The sequence below is a fragment of the Ascaphus truei genome, chromosome 5 (genome assembly GCF_040206685.1).
Source record: "Ascaphus truei isolate aAscTru1 chromosome 5, aAscTru1.hap1, whole genome shotgun sequence".
In the NCBI taxonomy this organism is placed as follows: Eukaryota; Metazoa; Chordata; class Amphibia; order Anura; family Ascaphidae; genus Ascaphus; species Ascaphus truei.
Window position 1 is genome coordinate 118075811 of NC_134487.1, and position 12488 is coordinate 118088298.

The 12488-nt window shown below is 36.2% G+C and overlaps 1 protein-coding gene across 2 annotated transcripts in view; it reads right to left on the minus strand.

Moving 5' to 3' along the window:
• Nucleotides 1-962: 962 nt before the first annotated feature.
• Nucleotides 963-12488, minus strand: part of OTOGL (otogelin like) — a 209300-nt gene continuing 197774 nt past the window's right edge. For both annotated transcript variants that reach the window (XM_075600516.1, XM_075600517.1), the window contains exons 55-57: nt 8380-8425; nt 3163-3242; nt 963-2486 (exon numbers count right to left, since the gene is read on the minus strand). In XM_075600516.1, the coding sequence (XP_075456631.1) occupies nt 2286-2486; nt 3163-3242; nt 8380-8425 (327 nt within the window). In that variant the 3' untranslated portion in view covers nt 963-2285. The remainder of the gene's footprint in view (nt 2487-3162; nt 3243-8379; nt 8426-12488) is intronic.

Sequence of the window (12488 nt, forward strand, 5' to 3'; positions counted from 1 at the left end):
CCTCCTCTCCATGTCACAGTTTCACCCTCCCTCCTCTCCATGTCACATTTTCACGCTCCCTCCTCTCCATGTCACATTTTCACCCTCCCTCCTCTCCATGTCACATTTTCACCCTCCCTCCTCTCCATGTCACATTTTCACCCTCCCTCCTCTCCATGTCACATTTTCACCCTCCCCCTCTCCGTGTCACAATTTCACCCTCCATCCCCCCTCTCCATGTCACATTTTCACCCTCCCTCCTCTCCATGTCACATTTTCACCCTCCCTCCTCTCCATGTCACAGTTTCACCCCCCCCCCTCCTCTCCATGTCACATTTTCACCCTCCCCCTCTCCGTGTCACAATTTCACCCTCCATCCCCCCTCTCCATGTCACATTTTCACCCTCTCCATGTCACATTTTCACCCTCCCCCCTCTCCATGTCACAGTTTCACCCTCCCTCCTCTCCATGTCACAGTTTCACCCTCCCTCCTCTCCATGTCACATTTTCACCCTCCATCCCCCCTCTCCATGTCACAGTTTCACCCTCTCTCCTCTCCATGTCACATTTTCACCCTCCCTCCTCTCCATGTCACATTTTCACCCTCCCTCCCCCCTCTCCATGTCACACACTCACACACCCACACTCTGACCTTATCAGGCAAGGTAAACAAGGTGCTGCATGAGCTTTGTAGCACAGCGCCACCTAATGGCTGAAAGAGAAATTGCAGTTACCGACTGCTTTTCTCTCTGCTCCTAGCACAATTGCCCCCCCTTTGAAGAATCTTGTGCCCCCCCTTTTGCGCACAGCTGAGATAAGGCATAGGCAATCATTGTTCGGGAACGCTCACATAAACCAAACCTTTCGTCGAGAATTTTTGTAGGGAAAAAAATTTGCATTGAATACTCAAGAGTAATCCTTCATCGCTCAAAGAAAAATACAAGCAACCACACAAGTTTTTAATCAGTTATATTTTTAAATATTTTTAAAATATTTGAAATGCAAGGGATTAACAATGCATAACACGTACAGAAATGTATCAACATTAAAAAAAACAAGATTTACAGTATGCAACAGCATTCTGAAGAGGAATAAATGTTATACTTGCCTTGTGTAATCTAACAATAATTTTAGCCAGCAAATAATGTGAGTTGACAATAGGTGTTTTAATTGATTGTATTCATTTCCAATAATTCCTTGGTCTAGGTGCCTAATGCTCAATAAATATAATTAGTCTATATAAACATCAGGCAGTTTAAAAAAATTAAAAAATCCCTTAATTTATCCATTATGTGTATATATACACACAGAATTAGTTGAATTCAGCTACACATTAATCCATCTTAATTGCTATTATAGGCTTAATAATTAAGAGAAATTAAAAGTTCACATCATATTATACCAGTTCTATGTGTATTACAAATTATACTGGATGTTATACTATATCATTATTAAATCCAATAGGATATTTTAGATTTTTCCTTTACATAAATTATAGTAACGTCTTATAGTAATATGTACGCTACATTCAAAAGGGTTAAAAAGATGCAACTCACGTTTTGTTATATGTGGGATGTTATGTTGTTGGATATATCCAAAGTTTTGCATTTACGAATGCAAATTTAAAATATCTAGACAATTTACATTAAGATTATTACCCATCATGGTACATTTTGGATCAATAACGAAAATATATATTTTATAAATGTAATATTATGTACCTTAAATCAAGTATAAAATGTACTATAAATTTCACATGGACAGTTTATATATGCTGATCAACATTGGCAGGTCATATGTCCAAGCCAATCAATATGCAATGTCTGTGTATAATATAATAATGATGTGCTTTTTTACCACAGTTTCCGAATGATCATCATGTATTTATATTAAAATATTCTGTTGTCACTCATTTTTCATAGCAGTGGAAGACCTTTCATGTGACAATAAATATAATATATTTGATACATTTGATGACTTTCTCATGATTGTCAATGACTTCTTGTAAACTGGAAAATATTTTGGTCTCACTCTAATCAAAATAATCTGGGGCTAATTTTCTATTCTTTTTGTTCTCAACATATAAAATATTTATCTTGCATAAATAACAGGCATCGATTTAATACTTTAAATAAACCAAGATATTGGAGTTTCGTGCTGGATATATGAATCTTTTATGGAAACATACAGGCCTGCTCTCTTTTATTCTGGAAATGTAAAACACATGGTAGTTCTTATACGCTCTTTGATTTTCTGTCTCTGGTTGTAAAGAACAAATCAGTTGTACAGAATCCATTTGAGATTGTTTAATTCCATTGACATGAACAGTCCATTGGCTCTTGTAAGACATACATCACTTCAGTACCATTTCCTGAGCAGTATAGTGGCACAGTCAGATTCTGCACTCCATTTTCTCGGCAACATTTACAGAATCTTATATGGCTATCAATGTTGACATTAAAAATTGTAGCTGATGGACACTTCCCATCGCAGGATGCCACCGTTATCTGTTGAATCGATAAAGAAAAAAAAAAGGACATCAAACGTGTACTTTAGTTGAGAAAAAATAATTAAGATTAAAAGGCATGTGGGATAACTTCAAGTGATTGAACTAAAATCATAAAATGTCCCACACAGTGAGTATTGGACCTATTGTTACTGTCTTTACTGTAAAATGAGACATACAGTATACAGCATAACAGCAACAAATTTACATTTAAAAAAAGACTGAAGAACAAAATTAGAATTGATTTAAACTCTAGATAAATATTTACTTTGCTTTATACATACGATACAGTATACTGGATTTTGCAAATGTGCTAAGTCAGTATTATTTTATATATAGGACAACTTTTTTTTTTACAGAATACTGACTTACAAAGAGTCTGTCTCCTTCAAGACCTTTGAATTTTTAGCTTGACCAAACTCAGCAAATAGTAGGATCATGTTACGTTTACAAAGTTACTCAACATTCAGCATTTTATAATAATATTGCTTCCTGAATCCTATAGTCTGTCAGTTGATGAGAATATTGACCTTGAGCCAAAATTATTTGACACAGACAATTTGAAGGCACAGATTTGCAGGCCCATAATTATGTTGTGTGTACACTGTACAACTATGTTTTTCTACAACCAAGTTTTATGCAACTAATACTTCAATCAGTAGAATTGCTGTACTTACAGGACTTTGACTTATACAGTCATGTTTCCTTATAGTGGTCCTGACTGCCACTTTCTGACAGATTTTTTCTTCCTTTGTGCCTGATAAGATATAGAAAATATTCATTTGCCAACTATATAATTCAGTGCCTATTTGATTGCTAATAACATCTACATTTTATTCTAACATTATAAGAAAATCCAAGTCCTAAACTTTCAGACATACAGATGTAGACAACATTATTGCAACCCATGGCATGCTTCAGCAGGACATACCGAATGCACCAGCGGGACAAGTGGTCACTATTTTGAATCGCCATAAGTTGCTACATCTGTATAAATAAATGCAACTTTTTATTAAAATAGTTTTACCTATCTCATTGGCATATACCTCAATAAGTCAAACATGCTTTTCATCTTTTGGCCAAAATATGTAACTAAAAAACCCTCCTTTATTATAAATGTAAAAATTTAGGAAAGGGTTCACTTTTTACATATATATATTTTTTTATTTGTACCATTTTGGGGTGAAGATGTGTGTTGTTACTCTCTTTTTTGTTCTTATATGTATTGTCCACAACTATTTTTTTTAAGAAATAATATTGTGAGGCATTTTTATACTTAAAACTACGTGGCTTTTTATAGCAGGAAGTAAAAACGGAGTAACCTAGTTTGGCTAACACGCCATAAACATTGGCTTTTTTTTTTTTTTTTTTAAGCATATGGTCCTGCATTTTAGCCATGACTTTTAGCTCCTTTAATGCTCACATGTGATCTACTGATTAAAATACAAAACACATGTTTAGGTTTTTAAATTGAGGTTGGCTTCATGTAATAGGAATTAGGGTTTTCATTCTGCTGATAAGCGCATTTAAGGATGTAAAGGTGTAGTGTAGAACGCTCCTATTGAGAGTTTGCCTTGATAAGGCTGGCAGGCATTTCATCTTCTGGCCAAAATATGTACCTGAAAACCTCTCCCTCATGGTAAATTTAGCAATAACAAAGAGTTTACTTTTATGAATTCTTTTATTTATTTTTATTGTAATATTGATAATCAGGAGGTGCATTGGTGGCTTTTTTGTGTGCTTAAAAATGTGTATTTCACTGGCTAATATATATTTCTACCACATTTTAATTAAAGAGAATACAAATACAGTACAAGGAATAAAGATGAAATTGTATTTCTTTTAAAACGGTTGACATCAATCATGTATTCTAGTCATCTGAATGTTATAAACAAGTACCAGTGCATATAAATGTAGAGTTATGGTTATGGTCACAATTATTGCCCATCATCATGGTGCTACATTCTGCAGTACTTTACTCTTTTCTACCTTTCTTAAATAACTCTGCCTCTCATTTCTATAGTACTTTACTATCTATGAAGGAATTCTGACTCTCTGCAACATCACTACCTTCTTTCTGACTGGTTGGAAAAATAATGTTTAAACATTATAAATGTTTCTTATGTTACACAATCGACATCTATAAATTGTTACTATTCGTTTTTCAAATTCCTTCTACTTTTACAAACTAGAAGAAAATATTGCAAGTAAATCACAACAAGCTGAAATATACAGTAATTATGAGTCTCCCTCACTAAATTGTGGTAGCAATTAGCCTAGTACCTAGTTAGCATAATCACCAAATGCAGTATAGCTACAGCATTGCCATTTGGTATATAGGTACAATGTATGCAAGTTCTTTTTCAGACCCAGTTAGCAATTTACTGTATACTATAGTTGTATATGCATAATAATTCTATTTATTTCATATGTAAAGATTTGTTTTATGTTTCACATTGCAAATTCTTTCATTAACGACTGCCAGACTGCTTAAATAATTATTCCACAACAATCTAGCTGCAGTGCATGTTCTCAGCCAGTTGCTAGAAAATTCATACATTTTGTAGTACTATGAGAACTTTGTGTAAGGCATACTACATTCGATGCTATTAATGTCAAGAATTTTCTCTTATTGGTTTACTGTATGTATATGCTTTCCAACCCCAACCACAGTAATGAACGTAGATGGAGTTACCACTAAATGGCAGGCCAAGATATTTAAGTATAGATTGTGTGTACCTGACTCCAGGGAAATTACTTCCCAATGAATGATAAAAAATACAAATGTATGGAGCAATAAAGATTCCTTTAATTTATATCATGTAATCTATATTGCTTTCACCGTGAGTACAGTCATATTTACAGAAAGAACCCTGCAGGGATTCCAGTGAGGCAGCACAATTATATAGAACATGTATCATTATTAATATTAGAAGCCAATAATGAGCTCAACAATTAGAAAAGTAAGGATAATTTGCTCATATAACATTTTGGGTAAGGGTACGTGATACAGGAGTGTAAAGGTGTAATTCCTTCAAAGCAGTTAAACATAAATACATTTATAGCATTGTTATAAATATTGAATAGCGGGTTATTGTTTTTTTTCACATTTCTAAATAGTATCACAAACTTGTAATCAGTTGGCATCAAAACCAATGATTTTCTATTAAACAAATGGCACTCTTTCTATATACTCCAAATAAAACTAACAACATACAGCTCAGTATATTTTAAGTGATACGGCATAGAAAAGAAACAAATTGTGTTTAATACAAACTCTTGTATTTCCCTTTTAACATTAAGGACCTTATTCTATATATGCCAAATCGGTTGTTTGGGACGTTTTCGCCCCCAAATCCCAATAGACTTCAATGGGGCTTGCGGACGAAAATGACCTGAGTGGCCTACTGTATATGGAATCACCCCCTACTGTATGTGTAATTAAATATGGGTGTAAGAATGAACAAAGTTAGATGCATGATCATTTATTTTTTTAAACAAAGCTACAATTTTATCTCTTGTTATGTTGGGACCACCATTTAAACATCAGCACAAGATATGTTAAATGAAAAGATGTATTTACAATACACATTCTTTCTGTAGATGTGGGAGAATTAAACCAGTGCTCTTCTAACTGCACAGGCTTTCAACTAACATTGTATTATGCTGGTAATGTGTTTGTTAATTAGGGGGTTATGTATTAAAGTGCCCGACTGCAAAATGGGAGCTACAAAACTGCACCAAATGTATCAATGCAAAATATTCCATTTCTTTCGATGGGACCTTTATCTTTGAGAAATCTGAACAATTTTATTGCTCCCGTTTTGCAGAGATTTTGCAGCCTGGAGACTTTGGGGCTGTGTATAATATAACACAATTACACTTTGTCAAAAAAAATGCACACAGAGAATAATTTTAAATGTGCGCCTCAAAATCTCAATGTATCAAGGTCATTTTCACTACGTTTGCCCCATGTATATCAACTTGTGCTCTAGGGGAATGGTTACAGAAGTCACCAGATGCACTTACTATAATAAGATATATATGTTATATGAAATATATTACAGTGGGTGCGTTGTTTTCTATTTTAATTGCGTCAAAATTATCTGCCAAATCAAACTTAGTGTAAACTCCTCTTACTAAGGAGCGTTAACTGCAAGAAATGTGTTTACCTATTTTCTTACGTTTGAAATGGGTACATTTTTGGTGCTGTGATTTTCAACAACTTTAAAACAAAGGACCCCAAGATGCATAACCCCCAATATTCTCTTAAAGCAGCTATTACATTTATCAGTAAAGTACAATAAAATGCATTAAATAATAGTACCTGGTTCACAATTTATTTTAGCAGTAGGAACTACGGGGGTAATGGTAAAGGGTAATACACCCATTCCAGAACCTGGCAGAATTATTAGGAATATAAGATTTTGTAAAATAAAACATTTTGACACAAATAACATGTTCATTAATTCTTACACTGCCAAGTGCTTTCTCACATGTGTAATGCAAGGATCTATATTTTTTTTCCCAATACATTTTTATAAAAATATCATCACACCAGAAGTTCCTGACGTACAGCAATGTTCACAGACATAACTTTACTATGGTTGTTGCAAAGTAGCTATGGCAAGGTAAGAATTAATACATGGACTCACTGCATGCATTTAATCAAGCTTTTTACATTTCCCTGCCCATTGCAACCCTCAAAACTGCAAGCCCACATTCTTAAGTAGGTTGCCTTTCCCATAGAGCACATGCTTTTAGTTCATAACCCCACTTTTAATTAGCAGTTAAAGTAGCATTTTCATGTTACAAACACTTTTAGTTTTAAAAGCCACATCAGCAGATTTTTTTTCTGAAGTATAACATTGACTTTTCTGGGGCCACAGAGTATTGTGAAATCTACAGCAACTCTTTCATCTTAAGGTAGTACAGAATAATGAAAAAAATACTGCGTGGTTTCAAGGATTTAGTACACATTTCATTGTGTTAATATAACATAAGCCTTTTTTCAGAAATTTAAGGCAACGTTGATTCCTACAAAATATTTTATTGTATGTTCTGCTGTGTTGAAAATATATATATTTTCACATACTAGTTACAATTGCCACTATTGCAGTGCACTTAAAAAGGTTACTGTAAAAATCCACACAGTACAACCTGAAAATAAACTATCTGAATCTCGAACCTACAGTAGAGCTAGTGTAGTAGCATGTTATTGTGACTGTTATAGAATATTATTTTCGTATAACGCAAGATATTTGAACTATTTGCATAGTTATTGTTTGTAAAGCGAACATTTGTGATCAAATATTGTACTTTTGCTTATCTTTAAGAATTATGACTTATGGTGTCAAATTGTGTTAATAACTGTGGGTGATTCATACTATACGACATTAAAACAAGTTCAGATTCAATATGTTTTCAGTGTCTTCTTAAGGTAAGAAAAGTTTGCTCCCATACTTTGGCAATAGAAAAAAGTAGAAAAACAAAACATACCAATATTATGCTTTATTCTGATTCAAAACGTGGATTCTTGTGGTATTCATATTAATGTCAGTAATGCTGTACATACAGCCTATGCTGCTGAGTTCATTTTACAAACATATATGCTACAGAACGTATATTGTGATTCAAATATTGTTGTTTTTCCTTTCTTATTATATTTTTAAATAAACTATAGTTATACTCCAGAATGATAAGGTTAAAATCACCATGTAGTCAGCCATGAAAAGCAATGCCCGTGAGTGCTAGTTGTTAAAGAAATACAGCTTGATTGGGCCGCTGCATGCTTATTCTCTCCCTTATGACCCAGCAGATGAGTTATATAAACCACAGCTCTCCAAAACAAAGCAGAAACTAGCACATACAGTAATGTAGCTGTGTTCACTTACAAATCTTGCAGCAGCCATCATTGTACGTATGTATAGTTCCTCCATTCTAAAAAAGAAAAGGAAAAGAAGTACATAAGAAAAATACTGTGCTAAGCTTTCCCAACCCTCAAATGTCTGCTTAGAGACTTCTACAAATATGTCAGCGCTGAATATAATCATGAAACAGAACCGAGATACAGTAGCTGTGCCTGAAACATAGCAAACAAGATGTTTGGCCATCAATGGGATCTTCACCAATAAATAGCTGATGCAGGACCAGCTTATAAGTTGTATACAAAATAGATAAGATTGGGTGTTAATAAACGGCTTAATGAATGATTGAAAATATAGAGATGAGAAAGATAAAAATAAATCTGAACCAGCAATCTCGCCTAACCAGTTTATATGCCCTGAGGAAACACATATACCTAAACCAGTATTCTTGGAAACCGGTTTAGGACTGATTCTGGGATGCTTGAGTTCTCTGTAACAAAATACCCCTCTTAGCACTGACTGAAACTTGGCTTTCACATTCTGACTCTGATCTGGAGGCACCTTCATTTTATGGTGGCCTCTGTTTCTCACACAACTCTATTTGTGGAACGTGGTGATGGAGTGAGAATTCTTCTTTCTTCTCACTACAAGTTTCAGCTCCTGTCTACCGCTGCATCAGGCATGGTCATGTTTGAATTCACGACACCAATAGTAGGCATGGCACGGAAGCAGTACTCCTAGCTGTGAGCCACATGCACTTCTGGACAGCGCCAGTGCTCCAGGATAGCCTTGGGCTATGCTCCGTTCCTGCTGCCAATCTAATTTGTTGGCAATCATGCCTCACTGACAAAGTCTCTCGCTTCCTACTTAAGGCCAGCCATTTCCTCCTGTCCTTTGCTGCATCAACTTGTTTGTTTGGCTGCTGTGACTCGTATCCTTCTAACAGAGACCTGCCCACTGCCTGCTTTGACCTGTGTCAGCCTGACCACTCTACCTGCCGCCTGATTTGACCTGTGCCAGCCTGACCACTCTACCTGCCGCCTGATTTGACCTGTGCCAGCCTGACCGTGCTTCATCCTGATACTTATGACCATGTATAACCTGAACTGCCTACAGTAGCTCCAGCTGCTAGAATCTACCCCGCTACATAGAGCCCCCAGCAATGGGCCTGTCATCCTGATTCCCTGTCATTCTCATTCTTTGAGGTTCACGTTTCCCGTTTCCCGTTTCTCTACACTCTCTCTGCACATTGCTTTCATCTATAGGCCACCTAACTTCACATCCTCCCACTTAATTTTCCTTTTTAACTTTGAATCTTGGTTATCCTTCTTCCTCTCTTTTGACTCAGTAGCTTTCCTCTTAGGGGACTTTAACTGCCACATTTATAACCTCTCACTTTTCTGGGCATCTCTCCTCCTCATGTCTTCCTTTGGTTTCCACCATTAGACTGCTTATAGCACCCACAGGGATGGCCACTTGCTTGACCTCATTGTTACTAAAAACTGCTATTTGTCTGAGTTTTCAAATTTTCCTCACCCAATCTCGGACCATAACCTCATCTCATGTCCCCCCCTCTCACATTCCTGACACTGAACCTCTGCTTTCTATACTGGCACATCTGCATAGAAGTGACCTTCAGTATTTGGATTCCAACTTGAAATCTAAACTTTCTTCTTTACCACCCTTGTATATGGACTTTATTTGACTGTTCCCTTTCTTTCTCCACTAATATTTATTTATAAAAATGTTTTACCAGGAAGTAATACATTGAGAGTTACCTCTCGTTTTCAAGTATGTATTGGGCATAGAGTTATAGAAATACATGGTTGCATTACAAGAACAAGGTTATACAATGCAATGCAATATATGAATGCTGTTGCTAAAGCTTGCAGTTTCTTCCTCTGCAACTTAGCAAACATATGCCCTTTCCTCAACGACTAAAACACTAATGCATGCCCGTTCTCTCCCTTATTCTTCAAGGGACACATGCTCCTTGAAGAAGTTCTCACGAACGAAACACGTAGGGCGGCTCTCCAAACAAGTAGGAGGTGTGCTGAGCATTGGTGTTCAATGAGGGATTGCCCACCCAGGATTGACTCCTTGTATCTGGTGAACTGCTGTGGATGGCCGCCACAAGGTTTTCCTGAGAGAAAAGGAGTGTTGGACTTCCCCTCAACTTTCTGACCCCGGGTGGTCCCACTGCTTAAAACCCATTTATGTCTGTGAGTGCTACTGATTTATTAATATTTATATTATTATAAAGCAATCTGCACTATATCTTGTGTCCTCTCTTCCATATTTTGGCTATCTCCTCTGCATCCTCCTGTGATCTGTGACCTGAGTTGGTTACTCCTAATAACCTCAAGGCTCTTACTACTCATAATAAATGTGAGTAGGATTACTTCTGTGTATCATTCGGGTACTTTCCCCCCTTTTTGTACTCCATTGCACTATTGTGTGCTTTTTCTGTTTCTAATACATAAACCTACCTGGATGTGAGTTCGCACCCGAACTTCTGACTTCAATGTCTCTATGGATCTGGATTGAATCCATTAAGGAGCAGCATCCATTACAGGACCATATTTATACCTCTTGTTTTTCTTATTTATTTTATATCTTCTTTAACTACGGTATTTGCGCTCGATCTTTATTCACATTAGTAATAGTCAGCATGGATTTATGAAGGATAGATCATGCCAAACTAACCTTATTTGTTTCTTTGAGGAGATAAGTAGGAATGTAGACCAGGGTAATGCAGTTGATGTGGTCTACTTAGATTTTGCAAAGACTCTTGATACGGTTCCACACAAGAGGTTGGTGTATAAAATAAAGCAAATTGGACTCAGTAAAAATATATGCACCTGGATTGAAAACTGGTTGAAGGATAGACAACAGAGGGTTGTCATTAATGGAACTTTTTCAGATTGGGCTAAGGTCGTGAGTAGAGTACCTCAGGGATCGGTACTGGGACCCCTGCTTTTTAACTTGTTTATTAATGACCTTGAGGTTGGCATCGAGAGCAAAGTCTCCAACTTTGCAGATGATACTAAATTGTGTAGGATGTTGGGAAGGATGTTGATCCAGGGATTAATCCGATTGCCAATTCTTGGAGTCAGGAAGGAATTAATTTTTCCCCTTAATGGGGTTTTTTGTTTGCCTTCCTCTGGATCAATAAGTAAGTATAGATATAGGATAAAGTATCTGTTGTCTAAATTTAGCATAGGTTGAACTTGATGGACCTACGTCTTTTTTTCAACCTCATCTACTATGTACTATGTAACTATGTGTAAGGTGGTAGAAACAGAGCAGGATGTAATTTCTCTCCAGAAGGACTTGGAGAGACTGTAAACTTGGGCAGGTAAATGGCAGATGAGGTTTAATACAGATAAATGTAAGGTTATGCATTTGGGAAGCAAGAATAAACAGGCGATTTACAAATTAAATGGGGATAAATTGGGGGAATCCTTGTTAGAGAAGGATTTAGGAGTGCTTGTAGACAGCAGGCTTAGCAATAGTGCCCAAAGTCATGCAGTAGCTGCAAAGGCAAACAAGATCTTATCTTGCATTAAACGGGCAATGGATGGAAGGGAAGTAAACATAATTATGCCCCTTTACAAAGCATTAGTAAGACCACACCTTGAATATGAAGTACAATTTTGGGCACCACTCCTTAGAAAAGACATTATGGAACTAGAGAGAGTGCAGAGAAGAGCCACCAAATAAATAAAGGGGATGGACAATCTAACTTATGAGGAAAGGCGGACTAAATTAGATTTATTTACATTAGAAAAGAGGCGTCTAAGAGGGGATATGATAACTATATACAAATATATTTGGGGACAGTACAAAGAGCTTTCAAAAGAACTATTCATCCTAAGGGCAGTACAAAGGACTCTGGGCCATCCCTTATGGTTGGAGGAAAGGAGATTTCACCAGCAACAAAGGAAAGGGTTCTTTACAGTAAGGGTAGTTAAAATGTGGAATTAATTACCCATGGAGACTGATAGCAGATACAATAGATATCTTTTAAAAAAAAAGTTGGACATCTTTTTAGAAAGGAAAGGTATACATGGATAAACCAAATAAGTAAACATGGGAAGGATGTTGATCCAGGGAGTAATCTGATTGCCAATTCT